This window comes from Nanorana parkeri, unplaced genomic scaffold (assembly GCF_000935625.1).
Source record: "Nanorana parkeri isolate BGI_ZX_2015 unplaced genomic scaffold, ASM93562v1 scaffold244, whole genome shotgun sequence".
NCBI lineage: Eukaryota > Metazoa > Chordata > Amphibia > Anura > Dicroglossidae > Nanorana > Nanorana parkeri.
In genome coordinates this window covers 1,285,114-1,304,043 of record NW_017306512.1, presented here as the reverse complement: position 1 = coordinate 1,304,043, position 18,930 = coordinate 1,285,114, and the positions used below count along the sequence as shown (strand labels likewise).

The window sequence follows — 18,930 nt, the reverse complement described above, 5'->3', positions numbered from 1 at the left end:
GAAAAAAATAATTTTGAACACCCAAAAAAAAAAAAAAAAAAAAAAAAAACATACATGTATTATAGAGCAGCTTACCAATTCTTACATGCGGCGGCTACATTACTATTCTTTTTTAGGCTTTTATTCCTATATTTCTACCTGGTATTCCTGCAAATAACAGAATTACTGGGTGGCTATACTTACTACTCTACACTATATCTATTAAGGAAGCCATAGCTGCCGATGCCATCCAGGCTGGACTACAACTATGTCTGTCTTTGTTCAGCTCCATTACATGGAAAATGTTGGGGGTAGGGATGTCCCAATACCATTTTTTTAAGGCCGAGTACAAGTACTTTCCCTCAGGTACCCGCCGATACCAATTACCGATACTTTTTCTTAAAGGGGCATGTGACATTTTTTTCTACAACAATACAGACTAATGATTTTAGGGCAGTATCTCACCAAGGCGGCGTGCAGATCTCACCAGGACAGGCAGGTGCTGGGCTGAACGGGCGGGTGCTGGCCCAAAAGGTGGGTGGTGAGCTGAATGGATGGGTGCCGGTCTTGTGCTGGGTCTGTATGTGCGGTGTGGCGCTGTCCAGTGCTGTGCCTGCGCCGAGGAAGAGGAGGAGAAGATGTGGGACCGGACAGGTACTGTCAAAGACAGCTACTGCCAGGTCCCCAGCAGGCTGCCTGAGGTCCCAGCAAGTGTGGGACCTCAGGCAGCCGATCCAGTTTAAAAATGTAAAGGGCCGGTATCAACCTTTAGTATCGGGGCATACTAAAATGCCCGATATCGGGACATCCCTAGTTAGGGGGTTTAAATATTTACACAATTGTTTCTGCTTCCAGGTTAGTTAACAGAAAGTGATAAGTACACTGCATTTCTGGCATAATTAACTGGTATTTTCTGCTTGTTTAAAATGCAACTACCACATCTAAGGGCTGGTAAGCTGCAATATATTACATATTTTCTAGGGTTTAATTATTCTAACTACCTTAGTCCAAGACCCACCGCTTAAAAAGAACCAGTCAGGAATGTTGTTATTACTTGTATTCTCTCTATCAAATTAGAATGTCAGTGTCAGCTTATGGCCCTTGTGGTATTTGATCTGTCTTCTGCCAGGTCACAGTACAGATAGTGAACAATCTGCCCGGGCTGGTTGAGGGGGTTGAAACTGTGAATTAAATGTCTGGGCTTGTTAAGGAGGGTGAAACTGTCAACTGTCAAGTAAACTCTAATAATAAACTTTTCATTCCTTTCTTCCCTTAGATTTGTTGAATAAACCACTGAAAGGATTTTTTAACATCTGTTTGATAGGTGCAATAAATACCTGTCAATCCTGCAGAAATCCAATGAGCCACTAATTCCCCGTGTACTCTGCCTCTACTGCACTGAAATCCTAACACTCCCCTATGTTATGAAAGACGGGAAGAGTCCAAAACACACTTCCTGTCCTAGGATAACAATGCTCCTGTGCTACAGATACAGTAGAGTGAGTGAGCGTTGTCACACTAGGACAGGAAGTGTTTTACTGGTAGGATCATCAGGTAAAAATAAAGGAAATAAAGCCTAAATAAAAGAACAAATAATGCAGCCATTACATCTAAAAGACCAGTGAGCTGCAATATATTAACCAGTTGACATCCGCGGTGTTAAACCCCCTTCCCATCTACGCGCGAGCAGGAAAAAAATGGCCAGACGGCAACCCGCAGATAGGAGTCAGCCGTCCGTCCGTTTTTTCTTAACGGGCGGACGGCAAGAGGTTAAATATTTGCTCTTGGTTGTAGATACACTGTCTGTTCTTTCCGCAGGAATCCCCAGCCACAGGCTAATGTCCTGTGTGTATGAGGCCTTAATGTTCATTTGGAATTTGATCAAATTCCAAATGAACATTAAGTAGCCAAAAAAAACTATTTACCCAAACAAACTTCAGAGAGCCTTGGGTTTACCATATTGCCCATGCTAGTAAAAGCTGCAATTAGCATTATTACATGTGTCCCCCCTATCTATGTGTCCAGCATCCTATAGATCCCTCATGCCCTAAGAAAAAAAAACTTCAACTTTGCAATACAATACACTCCCTGAGAATATGCAACAGCATCAGCTAATGTGCCCCCACCTACCTCTTTCTGCTTTCTCAGGAAATCCCCTATTTATCCCAGGCTGGGACTCACTTGGCCTTTTCAAGTAGTATTACCAACAGAGCTTCTTCTCATTACCACTACCCTCAAATATTTAAAACCCTTAAAAGAATCTCATTATATTATGAAGAATGCGATCCTGAGGTACCTAGGAACAAAACATTAGGCTACCTCCACCAAATTCGAGGGTATCTGATCAGGACCAACACTTGCAAGATATTGGTTATCTACCCTAAGTTGCTCATTTCTAGTTGTCCTGCTCCCTCCCCTCAAATATACTCTCAAGTGGGAAGCGGACATTAGATAAACATTGACAAGAGAGGATTAGCTAGGCTTTTGGCACAGCACAGCTGCCTTTGCATATACAAAAAGGCTCTAGTCATAAATTCTGCTAAATGCATTTATTAGCAAACGTCTAAGGGCCTGTGTCAATAGGCTTTGGGCTTGTGTCTATGGCAACAGTATGAGGAGCTTCTGAGATCATAGAGATTTTATTGAGAGGTGCATTTAACCTGTTGTTGACCTTTTGATCTGCTTCAAGCAGTTTTTGCATTCACATAGACTTGTATGGAAATGTAAAACCTGCTGAAGTGAACAAAAGCCCATCGACACAGACCCTAATGGTTTCAACGGTTTCAGTCTGTCTCATTGTGCATGTAGAATATATATTTATTGTGTCAATCTATTTTTAAAAAATTAAAAAGGAGTGTGTGTGTGTGGGGGGTGTAAAAACAGAGATCACCAGCACTCTGTGGAAAGAAGCATTCAATTATTTTGCTTATTTATTGAAGAAACATGTCACAAGCGTCAATTTGCCAACGTTCCAGGGCCACGCAGGATTCCTTCTTCAAGGCAACATAGTGACAATTGCTCAATGTTGCTTAGCTTCACATTTATTTTGCAAATGACATTTGACACTGGAACAAAATATTCCTGAATAATTTAAGCTGCTTCTGCCATTCATAACCCCCCCTCCCCCCCCATCCAACCGGCTTTCTCAATTTAGAATTGAGAAAGCCGGTTGGATGACCAGTGAAACGTCTTCAAGAAAAAATACAGCAAGTCCAGTTGCCTTGACTTATTTGTTATACAGATATGCCTTTTTTTAAGGCCCAAGCATATATAATTTTATGTTCTTACTAAACTATCACTTAACACGTTATCACTATTTTGAATACTCCCTTTTAATCTTTCCAGACACAAATGTACACAAAATTGGTGATACTTCATGCTACACAGACTAACCTGGGGTGAAATGGTTTATCTTCATACGGCAGTTGGCTTTCAGATACTGCACCTAAAGAATATTTACCATAAAACATGCTTTTAGGATACTGTGCAGAACCACATTAACCTTTAAATAATGCAGATCATGGTTAGATGCAATTTACTCTGTACAGTGAAACGGTCTTCAAAAAGTGTATGATTAGCTCGGTAGCAGGTACTTGGACACTGGCTTGTTTCTTTGAAAATTAGTTCTTCCATGCCCTGGGACCTCTGAACCCATAACACAAATGCGGAGAGCATAGCACAACACAATGTGATATATGCAAATCTCAGCTCTAAGTTGAAAACGGTTCTACACCCCCACTTCCCAAAAGGAGTGGGTCTATTAGGCAGCTTGGCACATGCTTTCAATAGTTGATTGAGGGGGGCACACCATGGTTCTTTACTTCAGCTGGAAGTTGATATTAGTATGTGTCTGATATCAGGAATTCCACTGGAAAATACTGTAATATGGCCATTAGACAGAGCTGGGGAGCACCTTCACAAAGTATTTATTTCTTATGCTCTTCAGCTTCATCTAGCAAGAATAATGCAGTATTTTTGTGATATTTCATTAGAAAAATTATCCTAAATAGGTTTGTTTTTGCCCCCATTCACAGAGATTCGCAGGACAAATGGCTTTGAGAATATTTTATAGATACACCCCTTGGTAATGTACTATGTAGCACTAACAATATGAGGAACATTTTACTCTATCATGCAGTGCTGCTTCCTGGGCACACTTCCACAGTAAGCAAATGTGATACTAAGAAAAAGCCAATACAAACACAAGCTTATGCTGTCTGTCAGCCACCCTAAGCAAGAGGGGATAAAATAATATCAACAAATAACATTTTCATATGTAAATGCTTTGCAAACTGACCATTTAGATGTTGTGCTGCTTTGTTGCCTGCCGACATTAAGCCTGTAAAAAAAATTGAGACTTTAAGAAAAAAAAATGGCCAAACAAAAGAAAAAAAAAATCAAAACATAATATAGTAAAGTGTGCATAGAAACTTGTGATTAAAATGCATTATACCCGACTTAAAATGGCACACCAGCCATTTGTTTTTCCATATTAGTTTCAGACAGGGTGTAGACGAGTTAGAACCTCTGTCTGAATTCCATTGACTTGCTGTCCCAATGGTAATACTGCTAGAAAAAGTGAGAATTCTTTCTCACAGTTATACAACACCAATAAACACAGCTGGGCCATGAATAATTCATACACTGAACAATAAACCACAGGCAACCAGACAGAGACCCTGGTTTACAAAATGAGTAGATCATGTTTACTTCCAAAGTCAATCTCCTCTTTGAAAATGATTTAAAAAAATTAATGAAATTGTGCGGGCTTCAATCATTCAGTCATGAGCAAGCACTTCAGAGTATGCACTGTGTTGCGCTATACTCTCTGCATTTGTGTACAATAAATCAACTTTTAATATGGCTGGGTTGATCAACAGCATTCGAGAAGAGCTCCAGATAAAACATTTTTTAAGCACTTTACTGGAGAAGTTTGACGCCACCTGTGGGACTGCCCCTTATGAAAAATGTTGTGCTAAAAAAAAAAAAAGGGTAAAAGGGTACATTTAGACAGGCCTTAGCCCACACATACTCTCTACTTTTGAGCCCCTGGGACCAATTCTTCCTCCGCTTTTTCCCCCAAGTGGGAGAGAGACATCCAAACCCAATTTACACTAGCACAAAGAGATGCTATGTTGTCATTTGCTTACAGGTCCTCCATCTCAGGTAGATTTCAGGAATCTGGATATAAAATTCCAACATGCTGGTACAGGGTCCTACGATTCTACATAAAATTTGGCCGCAGGTGTTGCCTATGTGCAGGAGGTGTGACACTTTTGCATATGTTTTGGCAATGCCCTAAACATTGAACTTTTGGGGAAGAAATCTGATATCACATTTACAAACTGAAGGATGTGGATTTAGGTGACCGTCTGGCAGCCTACCCCAGCATGTATCTCCCTTTTCTCGAGTAAACACAAGTGCTCATTGCTGATACACCCAGTGAATGCATAATTCACTTCCTCCCTGGTATAAAGATCCCTGAGCGTGAACTCAGGTGCTGGGGTGGTAGCAAGTGGAGATGCCTAAATGGGCTCCCCTACCTTTCTGCTCTTAACCCCCCTTTTTCTGCTCTTCTTCCTCTTTTCCTCTCCTTTTCACTCCATTCTGTATATAGGGTCTTTTTCTCTTTCTTTTCTTCTGGTTTACTTTTCTTTTTTACATTTTAAGTACAGTAGTTTAAAAATGGACAAAGTTGTACACCATTGTGTATCTGAGCTATCCTCTAAGATCAATAGGAAGTCATTTTCTGATTTGCTTGGTTATTGAAAACAGGTCTAATGCATGACTACATCAGGTCTTGTTACGAAAGCCATAGAATCTTTCTTTGCCCTGAATAAGGCTGGGGAGGTGCTGGAGCTCGGTATGGGAGGGCCATAAGGCAGTTATTAGGGGAGAATTGATCTCAAGGGTCTCGTATTTGAATAAGGCCAGAAAGAAGGAGTTGGCTACATTATTAGAACAATTACGAGTGGCAGAATTAAAACATAAAAGAAATGGCTCATCTATAGATGAGCAGAATTTAGAGTCTTTGCGGTCGGCTCTAACTTGATTATTAGAAGAACGGGTGTGTAAAAGTGCAAGATCTATATCTCATACATTTTATAAACATGGTAATAAATGTGGCAAAATGTTGGCAAGGGCACTACAAAAACAAAGAACCCGGACTTGTATATCAAAGTTGCAAACTACTTCGGGATATATGGTCCAACATACTTCTAAGATATTGGAGGTTTTTCGGCAATATTATGCTGCATTATACAATCTGCCGGGAGAAGGATCTCCAATATCTATAGATAACAAGCGCTCATTTATACGTACGCACCTGGAGATGGAAAATAGCAAAAAAGTGTCAGCCCAGCAGGCTGAGGAGTTAGATAGGCCTATAACAGTACATAAGATCGAATCAGTGATTAAAAGCCTCCCTAACGGGAAAAGTCCGGGACCTGATGGGTTTACGAAAGCTTATTATTTAAAGTTCTTATTGCTATTAGGCCCCCAGATGTGTAGATTATTTAATAAAATTATTTCTGGAGAACCTATACTACCCTTATTTCTGTCAGCATATATATCAGTAATACCTAAAGAGGGCAAAGATCCTACTGTACCCCAAAATTACAGACCAATATCCCTTCTCAATACAGATGTGAATTTTTTTCGAAGATACTGGCCAATAGACTCAGAGGTCTCCTCCCAGCCTTGGTACATCCAGATCAAACAGGTTTCATACAAGGAAGATAATTACGCGATAATACTAATAGAGCTCTTAATCTGATTCATTGGATAGAAGCTAGTTCGGCTTCTCCACCATGTCTTTTATTGTCAACAGATGCTAAAAAGGCATTCGATAGGGTGGATTGGATGTTTATGGAGGAGACATTAAAGGTAATTGGCATAGGAGCGAATATAAGGCAGGGAATTGCAGCACTTTATAGTAAACCAGAAGCTAGAGTAAGAGTCAATGGCTTAGTATCTTCCCCATTTACTATACAAAATGGAACGAGACAAGGATGTCCATTGTCTCCTTTATTATTTGTATTAATGTTAGAACCCCTCTTAACTAAGATTCGAAACAATTCAGCCATACATGGAATTAAAGTAGGGGATAAAGAACATAAATTATAAGCATACGCAGATGATATTTTATTTTTCCTTACTCAACCACAGATATCCCTTCCTAATCTACTACAAGAACTAGGTATATATGGTAATATATCTAATTTTCGGATTAATTATTTGAAGTAAAAAATGTTGCCATTAAATGTATCTCCGGCCGTTAGTCATAGCTTGAAGTCCTCATTTACTTTTAAATGTGCCTCACAGCATTTTCGTTATTTGGGAATTGAGCTTTCAAGTTCATTGAGACAAATGTATGAATTTAATTATGTACCATTGTATACAGTGATTACTAAGGACCTTGGCTCTTGGGATAAAACCACATTTACTTGGTTAGGCCGCATAAATATCTTGAAAATGAACATTCTGCCGAGAATATTATTTTTCTTACAGTCAATACCGATTAGATTGCCGTCTTTTTTTTTTTAAACAACTACGTAGTTTGTTTTTGACATTTGTGTGGAGTAACAGAAAACAAAGGTTGTCATATGATATTTTGAGGCGCAGCAAACAAAATGGCGGCTTGGGACTGCCAGATGTCTCTCTTTATTATAAGGCTGTTGCATTACAGAGGATACTACATTGGCAGTACTATGAGAAGGATAAGCAGTGAGTTCTGTTGGAAAAATATATGGCCGGTAGAAATGTAGCTAATGCCCACTGGCTACCATCGGCCAGTAGAGGTTTGGCAGCCACAGTATCGCCCCTGACTACACACACTTTAAAGGTATGGGATACAGTAAATAAAAGGGGAGAATTGGTCCCTAATATATCCCCTTTAGCACCAATTGGTGGTTTCCCCTGGTTTATACCAGGAAGGCACTTATTATATTTTCGGACTTGGGTGGTGAATGGGGATGTTCGTTTGGGCAGATTTATGGTGGGGAACGCTCTTATCCCATTGGAGGAACTGAGGGAAAAAAGGGGCACATTGCCTTTAGATGCTTGGCGCTATCAACAACTCAGTAACTTCCTTCGGGAACATATTAGTCTAATTAGGCCACTTGGGACACAAATTATGTGATTCTAGGTCTCCCCCTAGTTGCTCTCTATCTCTTATGTATTAAATGTTATTGAAAATAAGCTCAAAAGGTTCTTTGCACTTTATGAGAGAATGGGAGAGGGACATGGGGGTGACTTTTTTGGACATACAGAAGGATCAAATACTAGCTAGCGTGGGCCCATAATTCATCTATAGATTCCAGAGTCCAAGAAACCAATTATAAGGTGCTTACCCGGTGGTATCGGGTTCCATATTCTCTAGGGAAAATTTATCAAAATGTCTCTCCTCTATGTTGGAGGAACTGTGGTCTACAGGGGACATATTTACATGTGTTGTGGGCATGCCCTTAGCTTAAGCCTTTTTGGCAAGATGAAGAAGAAGAACAAAAGAGAGCGCCTCCATAGTGTAAAAATGTTATGTTTTTTTTGTTTAATGTAATGTTAAATGTTAATAAATGGTTAACGCGTTTCTGGGGCACGCCCCCTTCATCTGATGAGGGGGGCGTGCCCCAGAAATGCGTTAACCGTTTATCAATACAGGGATCGAGGTTACTGGTGTTTTACATCGCTCCAGATTCTCCCTGCCAGGGGTTCCGTCCTCTCACCCTATTCTACTGGTTTTTATTCTACCGAACTGTTGTAAGTACAGCCTTAGAGCTGCGTGTTTTTACTATTAAATAACATTTTTACACTATGGAGGCACTCTCTTTTGTTCTTTTTCTCATAGACTGGTGTTCCATCTAATCTGTGGGAGCTGCCTCCACCGTGTTTGCTGTATTTTTACTGCTGGGCTCTTTTTGGATTTGAAGGCGCCGGTATTGTTTTGCATTTTTGGCAAGATATTTGAGAACAAATACAGACCATTTTGGGTGAGACTCTCCCGCTGTCTCCGGAGGTCTTTTTGCTGCATTTGATGCCTGTGTCAAAGGCTAAATATAAAAGCTACAGTTTTGCCTCATCTCCTAAATGCAGCAAAGAGGTTAATACCGAGATTTTGGAAGAGCCAAAAGGTACCTAAGATCAGATTGGGTAAGGCAGGTTAATTGTATTATGGAATCTGAAAAGTGGATAGCAATAGGTAGAGAGAATCATAATGCGTTCCTCAGTAAATGGGATATTTGGATTGATTACAGCTCGATGAACCTTTTAGGGTGGGAATTTTGGGGGAGGGTTTTGGAACATGGAATTATGGTTTTATTAAGAGGGTATCCAATTTATTTGTATTTATTTATTTCCTTTTTTTTTGTTTGAGGCTTTTTCCTGGGTTCATAATCTATGGAGTCAGTCTTGTATAGATATTTGTTATGCGCTATTGGTAATTCAGGAAATTTTCTTCTTTTTCTTATGTTTGTTTGTGTGGACATGTATATGTTTTTGCCTTGTTGTGGCTGTATAAAAAAATTAGCAAAAAAATTTTTATTTATACTGCTATAAATATTTTCGCCTATAGCTCTGTATACCAAGAAAAACAATATCATTCAGCTGGAAAATAATGGCAAATTATGCCTAATTTTATTTTTCCTTCTACAATCATGTATTCAGCCATGGCATTAGCAGAAATTGTGAATCTATACGAATTCCGACATCGTATTTGCATATTTCCCCCCACTTAGATTCTTTAAAAGCCTCTTAAAACATCAAACTTTATTAATACAGTAATAAAAGCACGCTTGTTCACTTATTGTATGTGGCTTTCAAGCTTCAATTGCTAAATATGCTCTTTTATGATGAGTACTAAGCAGGCACAATCAAAATACTAAGTGAAGCTGGGTCTTAAAATGTTGCTGTGCAGCCAACATCTCAGGCTGGAATGGATGTTTAGTACAAACGGTAAGCATTAACTACTTGAAGACCCAGGGTGTTAAACCCTCTTCCTGTCCAGGCCATTTTTTAGTATTCAGTGCTGCAGTACTTTGACATTTATTAAGTCATACAACGCTGTACTGAAATTAATTTCATACCATTTTTTGGGAACACACAGAGCTTTCTTTTGGTGGTATTTAAAATCACCACTGGGGTTTTTAACTTTAACAATATACAAAAAAGAAAAACTGAACATTTTGAAAAAAAACCCTGTTTCCCTATGTTATTACATTAATTATCACCTACATTTTTTGGTACAATATAAAAGACAGGGGTCACATCTGGTAAATAGACATCACATATGTCAAGCTTTAAAATTGCGTGCGCGCCGCAAAATTGCAAAAAACTACCACACCCAAAATTGGCCATAGGTGACACTTTAAAAGCTTTTACTGCTCATCACTTTGGTGTTATCAAAGATTAATGGCCCTTGAATTATCACTCGCGATCCGACATTCACGGTGGTATGTAACGTGTTAAACAGTAGAAAGTTATCATGGCACACTCACAAGCCAGCATGTAAAAAAACTTGTCTCACCACTAAGGTTAACAACAGAGGTTTGGATACACGTCTTCTGCAGAAAATTTGAAAGCCGACAGCCGCGCCAAGGCACCTCTTTAGTGCGGTCCTAACTCTAAACTATGAGAGTCTCCATCTTGGAGCACATGGGGGCAGAAGATTTAAAATTGGGTGCAGGTTTGTCAGGAGGAAGTCCGACCTCCCTTAAAAGGCACAGGAACGCACAAGGGATCCCGCACATCCCAATGGCAGCTGAGAACCCCCATGCATCACTGCACCAAATCAGTCAAGCAAAACAAATGACAAACGCACTCAACAATTCATCACCAGCCATACAGCAAGGTGCACACGAAATGGGCATTAAACAGTAAAACAGTAGAAAGTTATCATGGCACACTCACAAGCCAGCATGTAAAAAAACTTGTCTCACCACTAATGTTAACAACAGAGGTTTGGATACGCGTCTTGTTGAGTGCATTTGTCATTTGTTTTGCTTGACTGATATGTAACTTGTGACGCAATGGTCGCAATCGTCGTTTTCGCAAGTAGGCGCACCCAACTCATGTTTGCTTGTGTATGTGCAATAGGGGAATTTTACATTTTTATTTCTTTTTTAATATGTGATTTTATTTTGTTATGCTTCTTTTAACTTTTTTTTTAACTTAACTTTATTGCTATTACATAGGGGGATAAGAAGTCCCCTATGTGATAGCCAATTTACATGACAGGTCCTCTTTATGGAGACATCAGGGGTCTCCAAGGCCCCTAATGTCACCTAGGGACCCACAGAGAAGCTGCTGAAGCAGAGATCTGCTTCACCAGTTTCTCACCGGCTTCTATAGCTGGGAATGACAGCTGAATGCTGAAGTGATGTAATATACATGACTTCCTGCATTCTGACACCGGAGAGGAGTTCAGAGGGAGATTGTGTACTGACCCGCACAACTTACACGCAATCCAGCGGCTCTATAGCCGCCGGAACATTTGTTTTTAAACAGCCATCACAGGCTGTTTACATTTAAGTTAGTTTTTGTGCGCACGAGTGGGGGTGGGGAAGAACGTTTTAAAACGCCCACCCGCATCTACAAGGCTCCCGTCCGGCTGTTTAGGTACGACTGCTGGATGGCAGGTGGTTAAAAGCAATATCTGGCTTGAACATTAGTTCAAAACAAATAGTTTTGGTTTAACAGCTACTAGCTATTTTTTTATGATTATGACTTTATACACAGTTGCGATTGCTTTATATCACCATAGTACATTGTGTGAGACACTAAATTTAATATTTGATCTGTTTCAATATATGAAATAACACAGTTGAGTACTGTTCTGGTTTTGCAGTAACATTTTCAGGACAAGCTTTCAGAGGTCTACCCCCTTCTTCTCAGTCCAATCAGTAATGAGGAGACACAAAAGGTTTAACAAAATGTTAAGAAAAATTTAATTCTTCAAAGACTACAATCTCAAAAAACAAACAAACACACAAACAAACAAAAAACACACTATTTGACTGCGATTTAAAAATCTAGGTCCACATTCAATTATCTCCAGTGTCAAACAGAATTATCACTATTAATGAACGTGACGCATTGTCCAACTGGACGAGGGGTGATGACATCACAATCTGCCCCTTGACCATTCAAAAATCTCCTTGAACAGGCAGTCCCCGAGTTACATACATCCGACTTACATCCGACTCCTGCATACAAACGGAGGCTATTACTGTACAGCAGGGGTAGTTGTAATGCTACCACGCTCGTGCCGATGAGAAATGCCCGCCTTTTTGGGTCTGGTTCGTAGTACTGTACGTTCATTACAGGAAGTTGGCTCTTGTTAGACGTGCAGACGAGGAGTGCCCACCTCTTCTTCTGGGTCACTGTGAGGTTTTTACTGCTGTCTGTATCCCCATTAGGGAGATTTAATCTCACTTCCTGACCTTGAGACAACAGGAAGTGAAAGGAAATCTACCCCTAAGAAGGGAAATTCACTCCTGTAAGAGTTAACATGGGAAAAAAGTGGTCTCCACTGAAGCTTTATCACCAATCCTTGTTTCCACGACAACCCAACATTTTCAAAATCCAGGGACAGAAATTGATGTGAAATCTTCTAAACAGGTGCACACACAGCAAAACAAACTTTACAGGGGGTTAACCTTTCCCTATGCTATCCAAAAAATTTGGGGTGGAGTTACACTTAAAAAATGTACCTGTTTCAACTTACATACAAATTCAAACTTAAAGGAGAACTATGAGAGGAGTGATTTCCACTCGCCTCATAGTTCTAGCCGACCTGTGACAATGAGACTGTCACAGGTCGGCTCAGTAGATCGGGAGGTGAGCGAACACATACAGGCGTTCGCTCACCTCTCGATCCTGTCACGGCTCTCTGCCGTGACAGGGGAGGGGCTGGATTCCCCTCTCCCCGCTCCGATCTGCCAGCGCTGACTGGCGGAACGGACGGGGGAGGGGGCCTGTACAGCTGGCTCTGCCTCTAGATAGGCAGAGCCAGCTGTCACTCACGCAGCTGGGCGGATCTCGACGTCCTTGTCGGGATCCGCTCCGGCGTCTCAGTATATACTGAGCTTAGGGTAACGGGAGGACGCTAGTTTGTGTCCTCCCGTTACCCTAAGGAGAACTATGGGGAAAAACACTGACCCCATAGTTCTCCTTTAAGAACAAACCTATAGTCCCTATCTTGTTTGTAACCCGGGGACTGTCTGTATTCATTCAATGAATGGCCACTGTGCCAGATGAGTGACCACCTGTGTTTTTAGAGCAGAGGGGAAAGTCGCTCAGTACAGCACCAGGCAGGACTTGGAAGATTCTTGTAAAGCAGTATTAGTAGGAGTGGCTTTACAGGATCCCCGTGGGCTGGCCAGATATCAAATATGCATACTTACATTGGGTCAAGCTAAAACAATGCAAGGATGAGAAAAAATGTTTACCTGGAGCTCAAATTTGAAGTTCCCTTTTAAATTGAACGTAAACCTTAACAATGAATGTCTCTTATTCACTCTCTTTTGGTCTTTAAATATACAATTGAAAGCATTTTATTATATCAGTTTGATAGGCGGAAAAAAAAATACCTGTTAATCATGTCGGAAATTCAGACCTGTCCTGTGTCCTATGCTTACTTTATGTGTTATCTAATGCAGAAATTAGCCCTCCCAGTCCTTATCTTGATACTACAGAATGATTAGCCTTTATGTTGTGGTGATGGAAAAGTAGTATTTGGCAAGAGAAAACTTGCAGGACTGACACCACTCGGTGTACAAAAAATGCTATGTGTTGTCAGCAAACATTGCATGAGAGTATTTCTGGCAGATCAACAGGTATATTTCGTACTTGTAGTCTCTTTAAAGGGATAAAACACAGGGAAATGTGCATGTATTGCAGCTGGCATACAGCACTAATCCCAGGAGCACTCCATAGAAGAGCTTCTAGCAAATGCATTGTGTTTACATTAGAAGTGATGTAATGTTACAGGTGATGCCATGGTACTTCCTCTGAATATAGAGGCTGGGTATTGTAGTACCGCACATTGCACTGCGGTTGATTGCATTGCGGGTGGGAGGTGCATTTGTGGTGTCATTCAAATGAATAGCAAAGCACCTCCTGCATGGTAGGTGCATTGCGCGATACCGTGTGTTAATCGTTTAAAGGAGAACTATGGGGTTAGGGCTTTTCCCCATAGTTCTCCTAAGGGTTACGGGAGGACACAAACTAGCTTCCTCCCGTCACCCAAAGCTCAGTATACCGCGAGCTACAATTCTGTCTGGATCCACCCAGCTGCGTGAGTGAGCTGGCTCTGATCGGATCGGGGAGGGGGGAATCCAGTCACTCCCCTGTCACGGCTCTCTGCAGTGACAGGATCGAGAAGCGAGCAAGCGCCGGTATGGGTTCGCTCACTTCCCGATCTACTGAGCCGACCTGTGACAGTTTCATTGTGACAGGTCGGCTCAGATTATGAGTGAAAATCACTCGCCTCATAATTCTCCTTTAACGCACCGCCATCGTGTGAAAGGGCCCTGAAGCAGAACTAAACTGTAAGGCTGGGTTCACACCTGAGTGTATTTTTCCTGCTCGTTTTTCAGCTCGTTTTTTCATTCAGTGAAACGCGTGTATGATTTTTTTTGTTTTTTTTCCTTATTTTCTCTTTTTTTAAATTATTATTTTTTTTCACTTTCAAACTTCCCGCCGGCTCTGCCCCCCGTGCGACGCGGCCGCTCGGAAGGGACGGAACCCGGAAGTCGGCAGCCACCGGAGGACACAGCTAGGATCGCGGACAAGGTAAGACCTGTACGCTGTATTCCCGAGTGTGGCTCGGGGTTACCGCTTTGTTAACCCCAATCCACACTCGGGAATACCAATGAAGACGCGTGGAAAAACGCCCCAAAGTAGCTCCTGTACTTCTTTGGGCGTAGGCCGTTTTTCAGTGCGTTCCTACGCGTTGTAAAACGCCTACGTGGGAACCATGCCCATAGGCTGTTATTGGTTTTCACATGTTGAGCGTTTTACAGCTCGTACGAACGCTCTGTAAAACGCCCAGGTGGGAACCAGTCCTAAACATAAGAATATTACCTTTTATGGAGTACAGCAAGTAAAACAGGGCTGCATTATTTGTTACATAATAGTCTGCCTTATTTTGTACATTTTCTCTCCCTGTACTGTGCACATCCTGTAAACTCTTTGTATGAACTTCCTGTAAAAGTGTGCACCCTCCAGCATAGCTGAACATCACAGTTTTACTACTGTGACTATCGCAGAATGTGCCACCGCACTGTGCATAGCCATGGCTGCTTGTGGTTCAAATTAGGAGCACACAGGAATGCTGCAGTGGAATTGAGTAACTGTTGTCTCCATGGGAAAGGGAGTGCCTGTGAATGCACTTTGCAGGCATATTTTAAAGAGTATGTAAACAAACCTCTTATTTGAATCCTTGTGGTTTGTAAAATATACAAATAAAAACATATTTTCAATAAGTGCAAAAAAAATAAAAAATGAAATAATTTTGCAAGAAATCTTGTCAGCTGATAACTTTTTATGCTCTCTACCTGTGCTGACTGTTATCAGTTACATTGTTCACAGCTACCTCCGAGAACTAAATGTGTTTACAGTAGAGTAAGTAAGCGTCGTCACCCTAAGACAGGAGGAGTATTACTGGCAGGATTACCAGGTAAAAATAAAGGGAAAAGAAACAGCCACCTCATGTAGACCAAGCCTCGATTTCTACCCAAGTCTTCACTAAGTGCTGTCCCTTCCCAATGGTAATTCCAACCATTCACTAATGCCAGAGCCAGAGTCACTAAAGTTCTAGTACTGCACTTTTAAATGGGGGCGGGGTGGGGTTGGCATTGGAAAGTGGAAGGGACAGAGATTTAAGAAGCAGGCAGGCTTACTTTAAATGTCTGAGTCAAGATGTTCTATTCCATTACCTTTCAACAATGATGTGTGTTTGATAGCCATCCTCCCAACCAGGCACTCTTTCAGCATGGATTCATAGTTGACCCAGCGATGAACCTATGAACAAAAATATCTTAAAATGATACACTGCACAAATCTGTAAAGAAAGAGAACTTGGACTACAAATTATTAATTAACCTCATTAGCCAAAAGGAATGTGTGTGAGACAAAAGGGGTCAGATAAGCTTTGTAGTTACCAATAAGTACCCAAGTTTTTTCCATTCAGAATGGCCTGATATTTGCCCGTAGCAAAGAGAAATAAGAACTGCTGCAGGAATGCCATTTTATACCTATTCGCAGCTGTATTTTCTTTTTTTTTTAAAGAGACAAAGTCACAAAAAGCAGTTTTTGAATTATGAAATCTGTTTTATACAATGAAATGTATATGTCTATAGCAAGGTAGTAGTATACAAATTAAATGTAAAAATAATACAAAAAACAAAACACTATATGGTATTGTACCTCATCAAAAAGTTGTGTACCGTCTGCTCCTGCTGCCTTCATTAACTCTTCTTCACCACCCGGATGATATTCCATATAAGGAGTGACATTATATACAAGCCCTGTAACAAATAAAATGCTTGCATGACCTGTTGCTGAATAACATACAAGGACATCACAGCTAAAGAACATATTTAAACTGCTTAAAGCAGGACTATTGACTTTCTGCAGCATTTGAAACTGCTGACAGATTTTCCTGTTACAGTTGTTTTTCAAGTTTTCCAATGCAGTTACTGATGATCATATTAGCAGTTTGTACATGCATACAAAAGTATTGTCATGACCTACAGCTGCTACAAAGTTGCTAGTGTGATATGGCCCAGTGTCAGTGAACACTCAGACTATGAATGTAACTTAGTAGTCACAAGGTGGGAACGAGTAGCTCTTAGCTGACCTGATCTTTACACGAATCTTTAAAATTAACCCAAACATAAAGGCTACTAAACAGAGGATTTAAACGATCATGACATGTAGGAGAAGGATTTTAGGTCAGGATTTTAGGCCATAGTTCTCCTCAGGGTAACGGGAGGACACAAACTAGCTCCCGTCACCCTAAGCTCAGTATACCGCGAGCTACAGCTCGCGGTATACTGAGACGCCGCAGCCGGAGCGGATCCCGACATCGATGTCGAGATCCGCCCAGCTGCGTGAGTGACAGCTGGCTCTGCCTATCTAGAGGCAGAGCCAGCTGTACCCGCGCCCTCCCCCGTCCGTTCCGCCAGTCAGCGCTGGCGGATCGGAGCGGGGAGGGGGGAATCCCGCCCCTCCCATGTCACGGCAGAGAGCCGTGACAGGATCGAGAAGTGAGCGAACACCGGCATGTGTTTGCTCACCTCCCGATCTACTAAGCCAACCTGTGACAGTCTCATTGTCACAGGTCGGCTAGAACTATGAGGTGAGTGAAAAGCACTCACCTCATAGTTCTCATTTAATTACAAAATCAATATTGACGCCGTGAATTTCAACCGTACTGAATATGCAGCTTCTGTGAGCGCGTGAATGCATTTAATGTTTAGATGTGTTGTAATCTTTACTGTCTAGAAATATTACACTGTGGGGGGAATTTATCAAAACTGGAGCAGACAGAAACTGGAGAAGTTGCCCATGGCAATCAATCAGCTTCTTTCTTAAGTTTGTTCAGTTAAGATTTGTAAATGAAAGAGAGAAGCTGATTGGTTACCATGCACAGCTGCTCCGGATTTTGTCTGCTCCAGTTTTGATAAATCCGCCTCTGTGTATTCTGATGTCAGATAAAAATATTCATGCAGTGTCTTCTTTATCACTGAAAAAAATTAAAAGAACTGCTTTACTGAGAGATCTACAAAAACGAATTGTATTAAAAGAAGATTTAAAATAATGCTTATAAAAATTCAAACTTCTAGTAGACCTGAATTACAAAGTGAATATCACATAATCCATGCTGTTATTATCTCGGTCTTAGCCAGTGGTAAAACATTATACACAGAATAATATGTTTTCTTAGTTGCGATTATAAGCGCCACTGACCTATAGAAAGTCTCACATAAGTGATCTAGTATGATCTAGAAGGAGACAAGAATTATAAGATTTTTGCACTTACTGTAAAATCATTTGGTTGGAGGCCATCTAGGAACACAGGAATTCAGATACAGTCAGGGTATATTGCCATGAACAGGAGGATCAGACAGTAGGAAACAGAAATATTGTAAGCCAACCTCCATATCCTCTACCCAACATGCCTCAGTTTTGGGGCACAGCAGTACCAAAAGGCTGAATGAAAACAGAGAGGGATAAGACCTACAGTATGTCCCTCAAAGGAATCCAAGTCACGGATTTTACCATAAAAACAGTCAGGACATCCAAAAGCAGACCAACTGAGGGGTGTAGCCTCAAGGGAATGTGATGCAACTCCAGAGTTAGTCAAAGGACTCAAGAATTTGATCCCACAAAGACAACACAACTGAAGAGATGGAGTGCAGGTATGGGAGACCCAAGCTTTTTCTTATCGGTGCAGAAAATGCAGCAGTATCGATGGTGTTCAACAAACTCCGATCAAGAAGAACTACCCAGAGTGAACTCTCTAAATGTGGAAGGAACCACCATCTGTTCTGGGGAACCAAACAGCAGCCCAGAGATGATGGTTCTCCCATAGGGGGAACACTCCGAATAGGTGAAGACCTCTTACCAGCTAATGTATAGGTAAACATTACCAAGGACTAGCTGGTCCATAAAAGACAGACCCAATGGACTGCTCAGAAACTGAACCTGGTGCAACAGTGAAGAGAACCAAGAAGACATGGGAAAAGGGGAGACACCACTGAAACAGTGCCCCAACATCCAATGCTCTTGTAAAAAAGGGGAGAGGGGCAACCCTGTGTCTGAAAACAAGGGGTTGACAAGTAGACATGCTGTGGGCTGTTCCAGCAAGGGACTATGATGGTTAGCATTACAGACAATTTTTAGTGCTGAAACCTGACAAGGCCAGATTCAACCAGAACTTACAGGTATTGA

At 41.2% G+C, this 18,930-nt stretch overlaps 1 protein-coding gene across 1 annotated transcript in view; it reads right to left on the bottom strand.

The window, feature by feature from the left end:
- The window catches only part of LOC108787153 (cytochrome b5 reductase 4), a 78,712-nt gene that overhangs the window by 52,507 nt on the left and 7,275 nt on the right, over positions 1-18,930 (bottom strand). Inside the window, exons 3-5 of the mRNA XM_018556626.1 lie at positions 16,402-16,502; positions 15,912-15,996; positions 3,373-3,424 (exon numbers count right to left, since the gene is read on the bottom strand). Coding sequence (XP_018412128.1) covers positions 3,373-3,424; positions 15,912-15,996; positions 16,402-16,502 — 238 coding nt within the window. The remainder of the gene's footprint in view (positions 1-3,372; positions 3,425-15,911; positions 15,997-16,401; positions 16,503-18,930) is intronic.